Here is a 20301-nt window from a genome sequence, read left to right on the forward strand (position 1 = left end):
TACTGCATTGTGTTGCAATAGGATGGAGGGCGACAAGCAGATGATGAAGCAATGAAAGCAGGACAACCTGCATGAATACGAGCAAATAACCCTACAACCCTAAGCCAAGATGATCTAATCCAAAAAAAGCGAAAATAAGGCAGGTACCCGGGGCCGCGAAGGCGAACTGGTGACGCGCGCTGTCGCACGCTGTGGCCCTGAAACGAAACAAGCACGAAAGGTGAATCATAAGTTGAGGAATGATATATGCAAGTCGAACGATTAGTTTTGATAACCCACCGGAAAGGTACACACGTATGCCTGCTAGGACTAGCCAATTATATACAGACTGAGTGACGTAGCAAAGTTTTGCGTAGGGTGTGATGATTGGACGAGCACGCGAGCGAAATATATCCATAAAGTCAAAATGAATTGAGAAGAGTTGTACGTAGGCGGTCATAATCAACTGGCGCTTGCGTAACAGTTGATCTTCTAGACCGACAATCGAAACAGCGAATTATGCGAGTCCGAGCCGGAAATGGGTTTCCACAGTCATAACAAGGACGATTATTGAGGAGAGGTGGAGGAGATGGCCGGGTTCGGCAATGGCTGCAGTGAAGATCGTCCGAATTCACAGGAATCGGAACGCTGCAGCCTAAGCAGGGACGGGTTTCGACTAGAGGCGGCAAAGATGCTAATCGACAGGCAGGACACCGCGGTGGTTCGATAGTTATAGATAGGCGAACTCGACGACCACGATCCTGACAAGATCGATGAGCTAACATGCTGAAGCCGTGACACATATAGGAAGGTATATAACCTTGTGTACTATAAGTAGAGATCGTCAAGTGTAGGTAGCAGACTGGAATCGGTAATAGATGAGACATTACGTCAAGGGACTACTCTGTATGAGATGAAAGTGGTACTAAGCAGAAATATAAATAGAAATAAAATCCTCCCCAAAAGCTAAGCTAGGTATTTCTTTCATTCGTGAGGTAATAGTCGAATATATCGGGTATAGCGGGAGTGTAAAGAGTTATGCTGCACGGTCATAGCGTACATAAAGTTACGGAAGGCAGCAGCCGAAGCCGATTGGATCTATTTGAATCATGAATAGACCAAACTATAAAGCCAAGTAACTACAACCGAAGTTTCGACAGCACTCAGTGTACTCTCACATGTCAGTGAAGCTATAGAGCCTCGTGGACCAGTGAAGGCCAAGCCAGCGAATCAGCGACGCCAAGCACGGAAGTTAATATCAAAGCCTTAAGAAAACTTAAGTCAAGAAGAGAGTTATACAACTAAGGACGAGTGAGCACGAGCCAGTCATAGAAGGGAAACGTAGACAGTAGTGGGGAACGAATCGACATCTATCTACATGAATCAATTGACCTTTTGCTTTTCGAGCAAACATGTTGTCCACTTAACTATGCACACAGTACTTGACTGGTGATAACAACAATTACTTTTACTATTTATTCTTCAAGGGCAAAAAAAGAATCTCATATTCCGACCTATGATTCAAATAAAGTAAATTTCCCATGAATTACACCCGCAAATCTAAATTCACCCACTTAATACCATTCTTCCTCTCTCAAGTTGATGACCGAGTCAATGTCATCAAGAGTGCCCACTGGCACAAAAATTAGGCCGCGCATTCCCTGCATTTCAGATTCGCGATAGAGAACTGACCCACAATGGCTGCAAAAACAGATATGTCCATGCTTATCATCTGGCAGGACAGCATTGAAAATGCGGGTGGTCTTTGATAGACCCGGAACGAGAGAGGGCCACTTCGAGACGCTCGTCAATTGAAATCTCGTCTTCGGCACGACAAGGTTAGTGGTAGTGTATTCACCGCTGATCTTACGGCAGCGAGCACAATGACATATTATCTAATAGAAAGCCAAATAAGTAGATGAAGAAAGGAACCTCGCTAGTATGAGATCGTCACCTTCCTGAATACAGTAGCATCCTCGTTCAAGATTGTGTATCTGTTCACGGTGCAAAGACACGAACCGGTCAACATGGTGAGTCTTTTTGGGGGTATGATTTCTGAGAGAGCGTTTCGTGAAGCTGTCCGTTGACACATTGACATTAGGTAGAACATCTGACACTCGCGGTCACTGATGACGTCTTCGACTCCACTTACGTAATTCCCGGCCGATCTGAACGCCCGGCTATTCTGAACACCACATGGGTATACACCTAATATTTCCAGCAACAAATATTAGTTATAAATTGTTAGCTCAGGGGTTGTAATCGAAATCAGACTTGTTCATCTACTTGCACTGGTAGCCATCACATACGCGGTCCACCGCCTTCCAACTACTTCATACTGCCTCAGGCATAAACGAAGCGAAGAATCAGCAGGTCTCGATAATAGCGGATATAATCCGCGAGGAATACTGCGATTATTTAATTGTTTCAATGTTCAACTTGCTTACCTTAGGTACCACAATGGCCGATGATCACCAGTGGAAACAGAATTCAACTCAGCTCTTCTATGTCACGTGAATTCTGAAGAGGAATAGGAGGTGGGATACATAAATAGTTAACTAATTGCTTTAACTATGGGTACGTGATTATTCAATTGCAATAAGGTGTAAGATATCATTTTCAAGTACTAGTAGCGAGTGAAAAATCTGAAGTAATTCTGTGCGTGTATCTCAAAAAAATGAACAGATTTGAAAGCAGGTAGTTCGAAGTCAGAGTAAAGCATATTCCAGGAATGAGGTTTCAGAGGTCCTAGCTATTCAGCTACCAGGGAATCCAGTTCTTAGATTATCGTAAGAAGACGCAGGGTAACTGAGCTGATTCTGGCTCTTATCCAAGGCACCAGTACCTCCAAATGCGTTGACCACCTGGAAATTACAGTTTCAGCTAGGAGGACGTTTGAGCTTGAAGATTGTACTCACCGTGCTGATCAAGCTGTCAGATCCAGATTTGTCACTGCTTGACTCCCACCACATCCCACCTCCGAGACCTTTAGATTGGATGTATTGCGCTTTCATCTGAGCCACCTGCGGAGTATCATAGCTGACCATCATCCGCTGTGATGGATCATAGCTGTAGCTTGCAATGATGGAGTTGTCTTGACTCACAGAAGCACCTGCCATGGGTAATGCCTTATAGTCATAAACACCGGCTTCCCATGTCCCGGCTCCAATACCATTATAACTCGTGCCAGGTCCAGCTGTATTCATAAAAGACCGACCGTACAGGGGCATCCCTAAAACAATCTTGTTGGTGCTCACGCCGTTGGAAGTGTAGTACCGGATAGCCTGGTCTGTGTTAAATGGTGTGCTTGCCGGGTTACTAGATGATGCGTAGACATTTGCATCGTGGCCAGCAATGGTATCCCAGCTTCCGGAGTAGTCATATGCCATCAAATTCCAGAAATCAAGGTATTGATCCATTTGAGCAATATTGAGCTGCTGGTAATTCGAAGGGCCTGAAATTCTGCGTTAGAATAAGTTTCCACTGGAACCTTTGGGAGACAAACCAGCTGGGCATGCTACAGTGATCAAGAAATGGTAGCCATTCGCATAGGTAGCACTATAGCTATCAAGTGCCTGGTTACTAGATCTCAGTGTCCGTCATCAAAATTGATCTTTAGAGAGAACTCACCGAACGCAGCGTCTGGAGAGTGGCCACAAAATTGGCTGCCTGGGTACTATCCGTAGGGTATTCCCAGTCGATATCAATTCCATCAAAGCCGAAATTCTGTACCAGGCTGACCGCAGATGAAGCAAAAGCAGCTCGTCCAGCACTTGTACTCAAAGGACCTGCAAAGTTGCTTGAGTATGTCCAACCTCCGATAGACAAGAGGACCTTCAAGTTTCGGTTCTTCTTTTTCAAAAGGAATAGTTGCTTGATACAACCGTAGGCATTATTTCCACCGTCGCTCCAGGAGTCTCCAGGGTAGTGCTTCTCAATGTCTGACCACGAGTCCGACATGTATACCTGACCCGAGTCTGAGCGCACGTTGGCAAATGCATACAGTACATGGGTCAGTCTCTCGGCAGGAAGGTCCTGGGGATTGAAGTTGCGACCATAGATTGCCTAGCAAATGTTATTTTCATTTTCAAGGAGTAGGAATAGTGGGGTCAACTTACCCAATTAACGAAGTATGCCACAGAACGATAGCCAGTAGCAGCCTGGTGAGCCTCAACCAGCGTGGTGTTCCTTCCATCTTGGTGGCCGATCACGGCAGCGTGTGCCAGCCATGCCAGGCCCACAGAAAGAAGTGAAGAAAGCCGCATCCTAGATGAAAAATGATAGTCTCTGGAATATGTTACTTCGTGGAGACCAGCAACTTGAAAGGGAATTCGAAATCCGCGATCGAGGGATAGACGTCATTATATACAGTTGACAAGGCAAAAAATGAAACCAAAAAGTCAGCTAATGTCAACCCGATCAAATGGGGTACCGAACATAATCCGTCGAAGAATTTTCCCCGAGCAAACCAAGTCTCTTCTGACCCCCTTGTTTTTTCTCTCTTGAGCTCCGAACCCTTTTTAGGGTAAGCGTCGACAGCCTTTAGGCTCGATGGAAGCATTCTTATGCGGAGTGACTGCGCCATGGTTCCTACAAGGTCAACCTCGGGTCAGCAGAGATAGTTGATTCGTTGAGTCAGGCAAGATTCATCTGCCAAGCTGCCTCCACAAGCGCACATGGACAACGTGGTTAACGGGCTTCGTTCCTGTGCCTCTAGGAGTCGTCTAGGAGAGGCGCCACATTCACGGCCTGATCAACCTCCAGGTTGCCTTTTTTTTGAGGGGGTCAAGTTGCATGGCCGCGGAATGTTGTATGTAACCATAAGGCATGGGACGGTGATTTCTCCTGCGCCATGCGGTCCTTAAATCCGGCTTGGATATCTGCTCGCGTGGCTGTCATCAATGCCATCCAATTAGTACATTTTATCTGGGATCACTCATGTGGAGATGGGTGACATTGTCATTCGGGATAATTCATCCCGCGATCGCTCCAGATGCCTCGGAGTGTATCTTGGGGGTTGTGGGAGCGAGCCGGTGCCCCGCGGGTCTAGAGCGAGGGCGTTGCATCGTGAGTTTCCATGAAATCCAAAAGATATCTGCTGGGGCTTAGGTGTGAATGCAACACTAGGTACAGTATTGATTCTAAGCTCAAATAGCTTCTTCGGCTTTGACATCAACGGCCCGGTTGACTGGTGATCGGGAAGAACGAATCAGAGAATAAGGGACATTCTGCGTCTGCTGCAGGAACGCATCACCCGCGCGATAGGAATGTAACACTCCAGCCATGCGACCGCGGCATGTGCCTCGATACCCTGGACAGGGTTGCTGAGGAGGCGGGATGAAGCAGGGCGGTCACGAACTATCAGGGAGGTCAGTCATCTCGAGCGATAGCGAAAGTCGTGGCACTTAAACTGAAGGATGATATTTCCTAATGTTCGATCTGCACTGCATACAAAAGCGGAACGAGAAAAACAAACATGATGCTGACGTTGAAACAGAATGACACACGCGTGGTCTCGGAGGAGCCAAGCCCCGCCCCGCATTTCCTCAGTTAAGCATAGATCATGAATTGATCGCGGGTCGCCCGCAGTTCTACTGTAGCGCGCCGGTTAGCAGTCGCGTTCTAAGGCCTGGGCAGTCATTCTGGTCATCCTTCCGATCACCGCTCAGGTCGAGTTTGAGTTGTCAGCGCATGACCAGGCCGCCGATCCTCCGGATGCATTGTAGCTGTCGATGATGGTCACGATGGATCCATATGTGCCGGAGACCATGAGAAAGGTCCCCACCAAGATAACGAACGAACTCCAGCAGACCATCAGAATCCACCGAGGCGACCGTTCCTTCGTCCCCTGGCTCCAGTTATCATAAAGCCACATGCAACCCATGGGCTGGAATGACATGAGAGTGCCCAGCAAGGCACCGATAAGAGAAACAAGGTTGTCGAACACGGGGATGGCGCTGGCGATGATATAGGCAATCAACGTGATACCGAATGTGCAGCTGAGCCAGACTACCCAGTGAGTGATGGTGTTGGCTGTCAGATGGCGGGATCCTTGAAGGAGACGAAGGAAAATGTATTTGCCGGGGAGCTTGGTGGTTTACGGATTAGCATGAAGCTCAAATCAATTCCTCGGAAGATAGAACAACTCACATGAATCACAAGCATCGTTGTGACAAGGAGACCGGGCAGGGCGAAGCCATAGCTAATCTTCTTCATGGTCGGGCCGGCCGAGCCAAGGGCAGGCGAGGCAACATAAGACCCGCAGTAATAGTAGACCACGCAACCGATAGCCAGATAAACGCCAGTCACGACAGACTGGCAGATCATGAGAGACTTGGTATATTGACGAGGGTCGCGCATTTCGGACGCAATCGAGAAAAACGACGGTGTTCCTAGGTACGGCTGTCAGTAAAGATCGGACGAGATCACCTAGGTATTTACGGAATATCACTCACCGGCATAAGCAAACACCAGGGAAGACACGGCGGTGATAGACTCGCTGAAGGGAGCGCTAGCCGTTATTTGGTAGTCAGACACCCAAATGCCATCCTGCGGGGCTGCCGATGGGCGATCTTGGACTCCGACCGCGATGGTGACGATGAGAACTGGGCGTCGTTAGAGAACCGTGACAGCCGTGGTGGAAAAGACAAGTAGCACTGGGAGGTAAAACTCACTTCCAGTCACAATACACACCAACCCAACCCATGCAAAGATACTCATGCGACCCAATGTCTGGATGCTAGAAAGCATGAAGCCCACCACAGCAGCAACTGCCACAAATACAGCAGTGCAAGTAGCATGGGTAGAAAGTGCGTTCAACGCAATGGATATTCCCAGCATCCCCGATCCGGCAACAAAAACCCAATCTAGGATACACGTATGTCAGAAAGTGCTACTAGTACTTACTAGTAGCCTCAAAGTCGATCTCAGCATCCGTATACTCACAGAGGCAGAATGCAAAACCAAAGAATATCTTCCCAGTTTTGCCAAACATCAACTCCCCGGCATCATCTATTCCGTACACATCCCGATGCTTCAGCTTGAAGACACCGACCATGTAGTCCGACCATGTTGTAATGGCGGCAATGACACATAGACAGATCACCCCCGGAACGATCCCTAGAGTATCGAATGCCACTGGAATAGACAGAACACCTAGGCCAATTTGGCTTTTCATCATCAGAGCAGCAGATCCTAGCCATCCGACCTATGTAATTGTAAGCAAGCCTCTATACCTTGTCATTAGTCAGTGAGCCTTTGCACTTTACATTGCGATAATTCGGACCATCATCGGTAATGTCGCCGAAGACAGCGTCATGAGAATTGGATTGGTCCTCAAGAATTTGACCTGTCTGAGAGTGGACAGGACTCAATGGTTCGTTTTCTTTCTTTTCGGGCATATTAGAAGAATCTAGAATGGGTATCCATGAGAAAATCTCAGCTAGAGCGGTTGGGAGATTGGATATAGTGGGTTCTTTTAAATCATTTTCAAGGCCGAATAACGAAACCCCACATACTCTCGGGTGCCAGGCCGGTAGAGGCTTATCTTACTGCTCTTAAAATGCGGGGAAGCGCCCCATGGGAAGTCACCAAAAAACACTGTAATGAAACCTAGACTATGGGGCCACTCATGGGGCAATGACGCAGTTATTTCTCAGTATGCCTGATCTGAGTACCACAGACGGATAAGTGGTCTTCAATTGGGTGGATATGGTTGCAACCTCTTACCAAGCTGTCTCATGCTAGTCATTGCATTGATTTCCTAGTCTTGGACAATGTCGAGAGATATCAACCCTTGTCGATAGCGCGTTCCGTCCCGACTTGAGATCTTAGCTGAGCGGGCTCTCATCCCGAGATCAGCTCGATACAAGCCCGTTTCAAGGGCCTGGAGAGGGGCTATCAATACCGGAGCATTCATCAGTAATTAACTCACCCTGGTTGATCTTCCGTCGACTATCCGGCTCTAGACATTGTGGAAAGTCATAAACCAAAAATCCTCGTCAAGTGATTGATGAACTTATTTGTACAAAGCCACCCAGGCACAATTGTTCACGGAAAATCCCCCATGGGGCATCCATGATACATTCTCGTTTGCCCAGAAATAGCCACCATCGGATGCTCACCCGGTGGAGCCAAGCCTTCAAAATATCCCGCGAGGTATTTTGCCACGTTCGCTCAGCGCAACCCCGTGTCGGAAAAGAAAGTTTCCCGGGGAAATTCAAACGCATATGGTATGATTATCTCTCGGCAAAGGAAAATAGCCCGGGTTTTATAGGTTATGCTTGCCTGTGGTAAGGGGAAGGCGCTCGGCAGCGCTGCCGACGATGCGAACTTTCCGATCGCTTTCGATCAGATCAAACGACGAGCTTGGTTATAGGGCAGTGGGAACATTTATGGCCTAATTGTTCGTATCCTCGATTTCTCTGTGGAATACCAGCTCTAGATTCACGAAGCATGCCAGATTCATAGACCACTTAACTTCCAGAGAAATCTCGTCGTAATAGAACACCTATGAAACGAGTCCACCCCAGTCTCTGGGCTTAGCGCTCTTAAATTTCTGCCTGATCTGATCTGGTATCCCTGTTAATCTCTGAAAGCCAACAACCCTTGACTATATCGCCCCCAAGGATGCTATCGATTGGATCGGGAAGGGTGCCGATTAGTCAATAAAAGACACTTGGTAGCTACACGAGGTTTCCATTGGCTCCAAATGGGGAGAAATTGAGGGAAAGTTGAAGAAGAATATTGTGTTTGGGAGATCGAGTAGCTCCTCACCCTGAGAGATTGGGCGTTTTGTTGCGGCCTGAGGCAGAGGCAGGAGCCTTCCGTTTCGATATGGGGCTGGGAAAAGCAAAAGTAGAACCAAATCAATTGATGTCAAAAGAACTTAGATAAAACAAAATAAATATAGAGTGTGTATATAAATGCATTAGAGCCCCAGTTGGTAAGCTCAACGACATGCACAGCCCAAGTAGTTGGCAGTGCACCGTCCGTTTTGTCCATTGCAGCCATTTCCATTGCAAGGCCCTATGCCATTACAGCCGTAACCGCATGGACAACCAATGTAGTAGCCCTACCACATTTAGAGCGAGTTTTGTAAAGCTATTTTAATAGGAACACCTACAGATGTGCACACCAGTGTTGTTGGGTTTCCATTGCAACCATTGTCATAACAGTTTCCGATACTACCACCGCAGTTATCATCGGTGTCTGGTACTGAGCCCGAGCTTGCGATATAGAAAACCCCAAGAAGAAGGTATAATGAAGCTCTCATGGTTACGTAATCTCGTAGAAGCTTTGCCGTTGTTTGAGGTCAACAAAAAAGCCCAGAGCCAGCTGATATGGCTTACGTCAAGGGATCAGGTATAAATGTAGAATGAAATTTAGGGGAATTTTCTTCATATATGGTCCAGCATAGCCTTTTAAATATTCGATTCTCTTGAAATCATAAGACCTCTTGCAAAGGCGTCTTATCGTTGCATCCCCGATGGGAAGCAACCCGGCACTCGTTCCAGATTAAGCTTTCGTGGTACCCACAAATGCCTTAATCGGAATAAAGTAAGGTTCGTACCGAGGTTGTCCAGGCTTTGGCTACCCTCATGGTGCAACTCTATTACGCTTCAAGGGTTGGACCTGCTGTCTAATAGAAGGTCTGGCCACCTTGCTAACTTATCAGGCTAACTTATTAGAGTTATCCGAGAAAGAGAGAATTATTATTAGCGCATCTATTTCGGTGCTCGACGATTACTTGAGGACATTAGAAAAGATTAGAATAGTAAGCAAGACACCAAAAACAGAAAATCATTCAATGATCAAAACAAATCGGCATGCTATCAACGCTCCATAACATGTAAAAAGACAAGGGGTATCCAAATTTCAAGTCTCAACGTGCTCAACGCCAGGACCAGAAGAAAGCAAGAACTTTTCATGGTGATTAATGTCATCAAGAACATAAGAAAGGTGGCTGCTGCTGTTCAGGGGTATCATGCGCGGACAATGCTGCGAGCTGTCGCTTCTGAATACTCCGGGGGAGCCAGATTCACGTTGACCACAGGCTCGTTGATGGACGCGGTCACAGATCGTGGAGAAAAGTATTCGTCCAATTCGGCCTGGGTCACAACCAGTCCCAGTTCAGACTTCACAGACGACGCATATTTGGTCTGAGTGATGATCTGGACTGGAACTCGTAAAGTCACTGTCGGGGTGAGCACATTCGTGCCTGGGGTGTGGTAAGAGAGCGACAGGTCCAGGGAGTAGGTGCGCGACATGAGGCACGAGTGGAAAGTCGGGACGAAGGTCTTCGAGGCGGGAAGGTTGACGGGGATTACTACTGAGGCAGTGTAGTAGGTTTCCCCAGTAAATTCGGGCGATGTTCCAACACTGGTTGAGTCTTCGGAGCAAGTACTAGTAGTCTGGGTTGAGCCCCGGCGTTCGCAGTCACTCGTGGAGTGCTTCTGCCATTGTGCAGATGCAACGCACATGGTCGAGAGAGGAACCGACTCGTTGAAGAGGCCTTGCCCGACCTGCGAGAATGGCATACTTCCAGACTGGCAGGGGTAGTCCTCCCAGGGACCGGCGCTGTAGAAAGTGCTGGCCTTGAGTTTGCTCGTCATTGAGCCGAGCTTTGGTGGCATCTCGTTACCCACCGGGTCAAATCGCAATTGAACCGTGGCAACAGTGCTGACAGTATCAGGGGCCTCGCAGCTGAGTGGGAGAAGACGGATTGGTTTTGGCTGCACCGTTGTGGCAATCATTCGACCCAGTTTTCCCCTCAAAAATCCGCGCCGCACGCTTTTCTCCTTGCGTGTGCAATAGTATTGGTGGTGATCTCCCACATCGATCGGTGGCTCTTCCTCCACAATCGGGATTATGCGAACCTTTTTGGCGAAGTTGGCCAGAGTCTTTACCTGGCGCTGATCCGTGGAGGATCTCCTGAATACGCCCGCGCGGATAATGTAGGAGATTTGGCTCATTTCCGGCGCCATATCATCCAATAGAGACTTTCCATTCCCAGCCAACATTGGATCTCCTAGAGTCGGCGGGAGCATGGTGTGGGATCGGTGAACAGCGTCGTTCTTTCGCATGTGAGTGCAGACTTGCGGCAAGAGCTGGTCGGGGATGACGAATTGGAAGGCGAAGGTGTATTTGTGACCGGCCTCGAACATTCGCGGAGTCGGGTAGTCCGTCTCTTCAATGGGCTGGCGGAGCTTCAGAAACATGTGCTCGGAGCCAGTGCGTCCGGGACAAGCAGCTCGTTCAACCGTAGTTCGGGAGATGCCTATATCGAGATCAGGGACTGGCGCGCAGAGACCAAGCTGACGCGGAGCGATAATCATACCTTGCAGGACAATCTCGATTTCGTCAAAGCGGATGTCATGATCCACGGTGATGGTGACGGTGCCGTCAATTTGGTCGCCAGTAGTATATGAGCTGACCAGACCGGGCTTTTGGCCATCCAGGTGGATGTCAATTTTAGGCTGTGAGCGCCGCGTGAAAGCATCCAGGGTCTCCGACCCTCGACTGATCACTGAGGTCGTGACCATGGTGGTAGGTGAAGGTAAGGGTCGCGGTGTTGCTTGGGTGTGTTGTCGGGGAAGGAAAGGCCAAGCGCCAAAGAGGGGAAGGAAAATAAGAAGCGCACGCGGGACCCCGGACCCCCTTGTTCAAATATGCACTGGGCGGAATTTGGGTTTGGGAAGAATTAGAGCAACTTTGCGATTTTTGGCAATGTGCTGATCTCGTGATTCATTAAAAGGGACCAGGAGGAGAGAAAAAAAATAGTAGTAGAAAGTGGAGCCGTGGACAACCGCGCTGCGTACAGAGTAGTATACTAAGAGGGTGTACCCCGTATGGAGTGGAGGGTCCCCGTTTTATAGAAAGAACGATCGATGATGCGATCGTTCATGTCATCTCGTTTACAAATCCATGGGGAATATTGACGCCAGATTTGTGAGTCATCTAGTAAACGGCCGAGCACTCCAATTGTCAAGAACTCGGGTGACGCGGGCACACGTGTGGACGATCGAACCCGCTGCAGACTTTCAAGAGAACAGCCGAACGCGAGGATACGCCACAAACAGAGGTGCCCGGGATCTGGGGCCATAATTGGTGGGCTGCGCCCTTCCAACCATCGGCACATGTAATGCGCCCTTGGGTTGACATTCCGATGTCGTTCGAAGACACGGGCAATGCCCTTCCTTTGTCGGAGCCACGGCGTCACGACAGAAGCTCGTTCACTCCCCCGGCGTGTTAAGACGCCCACTGACAGTTACACCAGCCGCTGTGCCCCCGCTGTGCAGCACCGCGACATGTCGATGCCAAAAGCGCAGCTATCTCGGAATTTGAGATCGAGCTAAAGCTCAGCGAATGCAGGTGGGTCGGACGGTCGGTGGGCCGCGCCTTACGCCGACAAGCACGCCCTTCGAGACTCCACTCGCAGCAAGCCAGCGTGGGCGGGCCACTCACGTAGCCCGATCTGCGCTGCGAGCTCGGTCGTGTCATAATGCTCGCAATTTGGCCAATCATGAGCACGCGGCGCCGGTCCTGCTGACAATTGTCCGGGGATTTCAAAGCATCGAGAGTTTCCCTTGTTCAGGATTCAGCCCCAAAAAAATGCAGTCGATCATCATGACCCATGGCCATGACCACATCCCAAGGACAGGACCCCTTTCCGAGAAATCGACCACGACGGTAGCCGGCCGCTCGGGAGGCTCCAGATCTTTCCGACCTTAGCCGAGCGCATTGCAAAGCCGAGTGGGGATGCGTTTCGGGATCAGGGCAATTTATTTACACTCTGGATGCGCGCCGAGTCGAGTTTCGGCATCAAAAGTCGGCGATCGGTGCGGTCAGTCACAATGGGCGAAGCGCTGCGGTTGTGAGGGTGTACTTGATTAACCTATGGGGAAGAAGTTCGACCGATCCGAACCGGCGATCAACCAACATCGTTGATCTCAGTTGCTACAGGACAGGAAAGTCGAACAGTACTTTGGACATTAGGATCTTTTGATTTTAATTTCAGGTGATTTGGATCATGATGCTATTCGAACATAGCTAAGGTAATCGCATGATTTACGTATTGTTCCGACTGATAAATTACGGTTCATATCCGTGGTGTGATGCAGATAAAACCGTACTCAAAGAGCGTCGAAGCGTGTTGCCACACTTGTTCTTGTCTCATACAGGACCGCACTGGAAAGTGACGGGCTGCATCCAGCTCAAGATTAGCCGAGGGAAGGCGGCAAACCGAGCGAGGCAAGAGACGACATTCAAGAAAGACATGTCTACGGTGCGGAGCGGAGAGAAGGGATGGGGGATGGATCAGAAACAGGCGGTCTTAAGCCGCATTTGGATATCGATTGTGTGAGATAACGAGTAGGTATCAGAAGCCCTGAGCACAAACGCCGGTAAAAGACGCCAGAATCCCTTGAGAGATCAATACGCAACCCGAGTACGCATGTCCTAGAGGTGCATGTTAGCATGAATATCGTGATTGGGGATGGTGGAGCAACTCACAGAAATCTTCCGCTCGACTTCGCGGACGGATCGCTCGAGTTCCGCAGCGATCATCATCTTCGTGTCGTTAGGAAGGAGGAGGAAGGTCTCGCAGAGATCGCCGTCAATAACACCCTTGACAGGTGCATAGTAACCGCGGTAGAGGAGATGATCCCGCCCCGCCAGGGAAGGGTTTTGGGTAGTCAGCTGCATTTCCAGGCTTTGGAAAAAGTCGACATCCTCGCGGCTGATGAACGGAACGAGCATGCCGATAGTACCCTGCAAACCGGTCCAGACGATCACATCGCGGCCGCCGGCAACCAGCTGAGTCTTGTGCACACTGGTGGGAATATCTTGGGTGTAATAGTGAATCATCAACTCAAGCCGGTTGGAGGTGCCTTGCAGATAGCTTCGCTCATGAAGGAGGTGGGCACCCGATGCATCCTCGTCGGCCTCCTCGGAGATTCGCTCAGGGCACCGCACCAACCACAAGTTGCCGAATTTGTCACCGCCCGCCACAGTGGCATAGTCCACCATGGTGGTCGAGGACGTGAAGCGGGCAATGGAATCGTCCACGAAGGGGATAAAGATATTGGTCTGCTTTTTGTAAACCACATACGTGACACTTTCACGAACATCGCTAGCCACGATACGGCTGCCCTGTGTCTGGAGACCCACGATCATGTTGGGGACAACGGATGCCTGGCACTTGCGGAGAAGTTGTTTCATTCCCAGGTCATACATACGCAGCTTGGGACCGAGACCGACGAGGAGCCGTCCTTGGAATGCCAGTAGAGCGAGAGGTGGCCGGTCAACCCGAGTCTTATGGATGAACTCGAGCTCACGGCCCTCGGCCTGGAAGCGATAGATGTGAATGAAGCCGGCAGAGCACGACGGCGGGCTCACTTTGAGGTCCTTTGCGGTTCCCACGACAAGGAACGTTTCATTTTCCTGGCTGGAAAATGGAACAGCAGCAAGGCTGACGGCGGCTTCATTGTCCTCGAGGTCGAGCGTGAAGACTACTGATTTGGTCGAAACGGGGTCGACGATTTGAATGCAGGAAGCCCAGTGGCCTGTTCCGCGGGGGTAGCCAAACTCTTCGGCGGGGAGAATAGTAACATCGTCTTTTCGGGTCTGGGCATCTTGGACAAGGGCCTGCCGAGTTGCGGGGGCAAGAATACCATTGTCAGACTCGATGACGTAAAAGAGAGGTTGTTCGGGGTGTTGGACGAAGCGACGAGGGGTGTAGGCAAGAGGAATAGCCTCTTGGAGGATGTTGTTGTCGAGTTTCTCAATGTTGAAAATCCTGGTTTCAAGTCGTCAATAAGGTGCACAACAACCGAGATGGCATGGAAAATGGGTAGAATGGATGAGATATCAGTAGGAACAATTGGAAAATAAAATAAAAGTTCTTCCACATGGAAATTCGGGTCCCAATTTTTCATCATATAAATCGAAAGGAGAATGTGGGCGAAAAAAAGAAAGTCGAGATAATGTAAACTTACCGGAGATTGCGGCCTTCGATGCCAATCATGCCTTCTTCACAAAGACCACTGGAGAAGCCCCATCCCCATTCCAGGCCAACATAATCCAGTGGCGTAAGCATGAAGTTCTTTGTTTGAACGTCAGAGTATCCGAGCCACGGGCGTGAGCTGAGAGCCAAAACTGCGGTCTGGCCATTGACGGAGACGTGAGAAAGCTTCACGGGCTTAGCTCCAAGGAATCGTGTGCGGGTATCTGACAGATCGCCAGTCACTTCATCCAGAACAGTGCGAAGGTAGACACCGGAGTGCAGACCAATGTGAAGGTGAAGGGCAGTCCCTCCAGTTGAGTCGGCCATGGCCATGATGTTCAGTGCCGAGGGCGGAGATGTAAGAGCCTGGATGGATTTACTTGACATCGTGGAGTCTGGATCCAGGCTAAGAATGCGGACGGTGGAGTCGTCACAGCCAACAGCCAGGAATGAACTCCGAACCCGACCATCGGGAACTTGACCAAGACTGAGACAAGTAACAGTTCCAGACATCTGTGGCGTCTCCTCATACTCTGCCAAAACACCATCGGTGTCCGCTTCGAAGTAGACGATCTCACCCGAGCTCAGGGCGATCGCAACCTGGCGCTCATTTGTGGCTGCTGCTACAATGGAACGATGCTGGGGGGATTCCCATTCACTGAATTGCCCGCCTGCGTGGATATGACGGACTCCTCGGGGGTGGACCTGGACCATCCCAGCTTCGCCGAACTGTTGCACAGCCAGGGTCGGCGCTGAAGTATTAAATCCAGAATCATCAACCTCTTCAACCGTCTCTCCAATACTCAGCACGAGTGTTCCGTTGGCCCAGGAGAGAACGATGTAAGCATCGTACTCGTCGTTCCGTGTCAGTTTGGTGGTCCAGACGGCCTCGGGAACCTTTTGAAGCGGCGACTCGGCAAACTCGGAAACTGCCAGGCCATTCTTGAGGGTACGGAATGTGCTTCGAGCGCTGGTGCCGCAAAGTCCATAAATTTGTGGCGCATCATCTTCCGTAAGGTTGACAATCTTGCTGTCAATCAAGGGGTTGAGGGAGTTCATGGGAGACATCGGGGCCAGATTCACATGAGGTCGGGGCTGGAAGAAGGCCGGCTCATATGAGATAGATTTCGGAGGGTAGTTGTCGCTGGAAAATTCCGTCTCATCATCATCATCGCCAAGTTTGATAAATTGATAGAACTGATGGTCGCCCGCTGTGCTGGCAACGAAGAGGAATCCACTTTTGAGAATGAGAATACTTGACGCGGCCGGAACAGTGTCGAAGTACTTGATGTTCAACTTTTGAACCTCGCCGGTCAGTTGAGCATTTTCATTTACGACCATGTCAAGGGTGACCTTGAACAAGTCACCATCCTGAGTCTGCAGCAGGAAGAAGAAAACCCCCTTCATCCTGTGCATCACGCCGGCGACGATGCTCCGCTCCCGTTCGGGATTCTCGGCCGGGCCCTTCCGGCGCGGAATAGGCACTCTCAGAGTTTCCTGATTGGAATGGCAATAGGTGACATGATCCTTGGCGCAAACCAAGACCCCACTAGGGCCGTCCGCGCCTCCGGGCACCTGAAATAGCATGTTTGCCGATCGATGAACAGGCTCCGACCACTTGCGGACGACATGATTGAGGCCGAGATCCAGTTCATAATACACTAAGTGCTTCTCAATTTCGTCATATGCTTGGGCCCCGGAGTCGGGGTCGAATTCCGGATAAACAACCTCGAGAACAGCGAAGACAGGGTTTTCGTAACCCACATCCAGGGCAGTCAGAGCAAACACCAGGGCCTGCGGCTTGTGTGCTTCAAGGGGCGACGAGATGGTGAGTGCGGCCTGGGAGTTGCGGTTCAGAACATAGACCAGCTTGTTCTTCTCCACCGAAGCGATCATACAAGCACGTCCCTTAGGATCCACGGCGAGAAACTGTCCTGGCACGACTCGACGAACACCTGACTTGCCAAATGTTTCCAAGTGGAGTTGCTTGAAGCGGTTTTGCGAAGGAACGTATTCAATGATCGCAATACGACCGGAGTCGGAGCCGATGATGATGTAATCTGGAATCAGGAGACACTCAGTACATTCTTCTTAAGCAAACAGGAAATAAAAATAAAGAAACTTGTTGGAAGCATCAACATTGCTGGCCGGGGCAGGTCCATTAGCCTTCGGCAAGCCGGCTCGAAGGACCAGGACCGTGCTTCCCGGGAAGCTTGAAGAATCTCTCAGTGGGACACGCATAATGCAAACTGGAATTGTCGAAACGTACCTTTGTTACTTCCAGCTAGCCTGAAGGGAGCCAATGAGCGAATGATGCAAAAGAGGTCGGTCGAAACGACGGGTGTGATTTTTCCATTCGTGGAGTCGGGACGTAGGAGGGTCAGCTTGGAGCCGGACGCGGTGACAATCTGTTGCTCCTTGGTCTCCTTGGCCCCTGCGAATTGTCCGAGAATGGATTGATTGATTGCAGTTGGGGGCTGGATTGTCAAGGAGTACATGAACATGTGCGAAGTAGTCGCCATGACGGGCAACCAGGTAGCTCGCGAGCTCGCGAGCTCGCGAGACGCGAAGCAGAAAAGAGCGAGTTACGTGCAGTCGCAGTTGCAAGCCAGGTGATGTCACAGTCACATCAATCCCATCGCTGCTGGGGCCACGTAACGGAAAAGGTACCCCAGATCTTTCACAGGCACGCGTGGGAGCTTGAGTTGGCAGGACTCGAAGATGGGAGCAGGAGAGGTGTGCAAATTTAGGCGGCTCCAGATCCAAAAGCGGTGGATGTGGATCACGTGGCAAACGCGATGGTCCGTCCGGTTCGACCGCCTTCTACAATGCTGGTAATGCCGGTTAGCCTCCCATAGATCATTGATCACGACCCCATCACTTCCCCAACTCCATCTGCTTCGCTTTGTCTGGGTTCTCTCTTCGTCCTCACAGCTTCTTGAGCTCTGATTCTCCGGATCCGCCTACTCTCATCGTTCTTTTCATTCACTCCAGTGAAACCATCCGCATCCTCAGCAGTCGATCACCCCACCTCAGACTCCTGCCAACCATGGCCGACGACGCTGGCGCTGCCGAGGAGGCGCCTATTACCTTCATCGTCAAGACCTCCACTGATAAGAAATACACCATGACTCTTCCACTGTCTACATTGGTTTCAGATTTGAAGCAGAAGCTCGAAACCGCCGAGCCTGACAAGTCCGACAAGTCCGACGATGCGAAGAGCATCCCGGCCGATCGACAACGACTGATCTACTCCGGCCGGATTTTGAAGGACCATGAGACACTTGGCTCTTACAAGATCAAAGATGGCCACACCATCCACATGGTGGGCAATGCCAGCAGCAACCAAAATCGCGGGAACACCACTGCTCAGTCTAGCTCCGCCGCTGCCTCTGCGGGCGCAACGCCGAATCCTGTTGCTGCCGGTGTTCCCACCAACATGGCCGCCGGTACCGGCAACAACCCACTTGCTGGTCTGACAGGTGCTCGATACGCTGGATTCGCTCAGCTCCCAGGAGCAGGCCTCTTTGGCCCTGACGGCGGGGTGAGTAAATCCACAATCCAAGAGATAACTCTTTGTCTGCCGGTCAATATGATATGCTAACATGATCCGTGTTCTTCAGATGGGCCCACCTCCCGATACCGAATCTATGCTGAACATGCTCGAAAATCCTCAATTCCAATCTACCATCAACGAGGCACTCCAGAACCCCGCGATGATCGATATGATGATCCAACAGAATCCTATGCTCCGCGATATGGGGCCCGGTGTGCGGCAGATGTTCCAAAGCCCCGAATTTCGCCGTATGCTGACAGACCCCAACTCGATTCGCCAAATGATGCAAATGCAGCGAATGATGGGGATGGGCGGGGGCGGCTTGGGTGGTCTAGGTGGCGGCGGTGACAGTGCATTCCCTGCCCCTGGCGTGACGAACACGACGGCCGAAGACAATCAGAATGCTCAGCAGCAGAATCCCCCACCCAACCCGTTTGGTCAAATGCCTCCAAACCCTGCGGGGAATCCTTTTGCTGCGCTCTTCGGCCCTAACCCTTTCGCGAACCCTGCCGCGCAACCGTCAGCCAATGCCGGTGGGTCTGAGAATAACCAAAATCAGGATGCCCAGTCCACCGATCGGGGTGCCACCGCGGAAGGTCAAAATCCTGAAGCTGCTCAGAACCCCTTCGCCTCTTTGTTCAACCCGGCTTTGTTCGGCAATGCTGGTCAGGGCGGCATGAATCCGCTTAACCCACAGCAAAACCCGTTTTTGCGTGACCCGGCCCTCATGACCCAGATGATGCAGGCTATGGGAGGTCAAGGGGCAGAGGGCGCTACCACTGGTGCGAATCCCCTGGCAAGTCTATTCGGAGGTGGTTTCGGCGGCGGCTTTGGCGCACCGCAGCCACCTGACAACCGTCCCCCGGAGGAGCGTTATGCCGACCAGCTTCGCCAACTGAACGATATGGGCTTTTACGAGTTTGAGCGGAACGTTGAAGCTTTGCGACGAGCAGGTGGTAGCGTGCAAGGAGCAGTGGAATATCTTCTGAGCAACCCGTCATAAAGGTCTTGCAACAGCAACTGTTCTTTTCTCTCTCTCTCTTTTCCTCACGTTTACCGATGTATTCCATGGTCCTTTGATTCGATGATAACGACGGTTGCACTGATGATTTCCTATGGCCTTTTCTACGCATGTTTGCCTTTGGATGTGGATTGTCGTTGCAGCCTGGAAGGCCTACACTAGCGTTTATTCACGGCGATATCAATCTTCCAATGCCATATCATTCAATTGGCACCTCCAGGATTTCTGGTTCTAATTGTACTGTAGTGTGTTGATTTCATACGTGCCTCAAAAAAATGCTATGCCCAAGCAAACATTAAGTATCACTTCCCTTAGATACCGTACTCACTACAATGACCACTAGTGAAGGTAGAGGGGAATATCGTGAATGGCCAATTCACTCGCTCATAGCATATGCTCCATATGTTACTTAAATGTACTGGTGCTTGGATTGTGATCAGTCATAATGAAAGTTCGAGGTAGGCACATTTGTAGTTCTACATCAACACTACACTTACGAAGGGGGTACTCGGTGTGAGGTCACATAGTGGAGTCCTGGAAATATATTGTAGGTATGAGCAACGTGCGTTTACACAGGCCACAGGACACGCCCGACCACAGCAACTCTTACGTGACACTCAACATTATGAATATTCAACAAAGCGATCACCCTCCATCAGAATAATTCATTTGCCAGTACAATTTCTCGGTAAAGACCGGAAGATATGCATTCCGCGCACATGATGGGGGTTACCCTTTTGA

General features: G+C 50.3%; 6 protein-coding genes across 6 annotated transcripts; 1 reads left to right on the top strand and 5 right to left on the bottom strand.

Annotated features, from left to right (window-relative positions):
- Nucleotides 1-1553: 1553 nt before the first annotated feature.
- On the bottom strand, nt 1554-2008 carry N7532_012031 (GFA family protein; the record flags this gene model as incomplete). Its single annotated transcript, XM_056624522.1, has 2 exons — nt 1554-1874; nt 1934-2008. 2 exons carry the CDS (start codon nt 2006-2008, stop codon nt 1554-1556), a joined length of 396 nt encoding a protein of 131 aa, XP_056469510.1.
- A 727-nt stretch (nt 2009-2735) lies between these two features.
- On the bottom strand, nt 2736-4244 carry N7532_012032 (glycoside hydrolase family 18 protein; the record flags this gene model as incomplete). Its single annotated transcript, XM_056624523.1, has 5 exons — nt 2736-2843; nt 2898-3433; nt 3485-3554; nt 3610-4044; nt 4098-4244. The coding sequence occupies 5 exons, from the start codon at nt 4242-4244 to the stop codon at nt 2736-2738; spliced, it is 1296 nt and encodes a 431-aa protein (XP_056469511.1).
- Nucleotides 4245-5644: 1400 nt separating this feature from the next.
- On the bottom strand, nt 5645-7379 carry N7532_012033 (amino acid transporter; the record flags this gene model as incomplete). The annotated part of the gene is made up of 6 exons (XM_056624524.1): nt 5645-6067; nt 6130-6371; nt 6435-6584; nt 6654-6845; nt 6886-7186; nt 7248-7379. 6 exons carry the CDS (start codon nt 7377-7379, stop codon nt 5645-5647), a joined length of 1440 nt encoding a protein of 479 aa, XP_056469512.1.
- Nucleotides 7380-9962: 2583 nt separating this feature from the next.
- N7532_012034 (arrestin (or S-antigen), N-terminal domain protein) lies at nt 9963-11522 on the bottom strand (the record flags this gene model as incomplete). Its single annotated transcript, XM_056624525.1, has 1 exon — nt 9963-11522. One exon carries the CDS (start codon nt 11520-11522, stop codon nt 9963-9965), a length of 1560 nt encoding a protein of 519 aa, XP_056469513.1.
- A 1888-nt stretch (nt 11523-13410) lies between these two features.
- On the bottom strand, nt 13411-17505 carry N7532_012035 (DDB1/RSE1 family protein; the record flags this gene model as incomplete). Its single annotated transcript, XM_056624526.1, has 4 exons — nt 13411-13437; nt 13492-14776; nt 14976-17043; nt 17253-17505. The coding sequence occupies 4 exons, from the start codon at nt 17503-17505 to the stop codon at nt 13411-13413; spliced, it is 3633 nt and encodes a 1210-aa protein (XP_056469514.1).
- A 527-nt stretch (nt 17506-18032) lies between these two features.
- Nucleotides 18033-19542, top strand: N7532_012036 (ubiquitin domain-containing protein DSK2; the record flags this gene model as incomplete). The annotated part of the gene is made up of 2 exons (XM_056624527.1): nt 18033-18527; nt 18607-19542. 2 exons carry the CDS (start codon nt 18033-18035, stop codon nt 19540-19542), a joined length of 1431 nt encoding a protein of 476 aa, XP_056469515.1.
- Nucleotides 19543-20301: the final 759 nt, after the last annotated feature.

Source organism: Penicillium argentinense (genome assembly GCF_028826775.1).
Source record: "Penicillium argentinense strain IBT 30761 chromosome Unknown utg000011l_segment0_segment0, whole genome shotgun sequence".
Lineage (NCBI taxonomy): Eukaryota > Fungi > Ascomycota > Eurotiomycetes > Eurotiales > Aspergillaceae > Penicillium > Penicillium argentinense.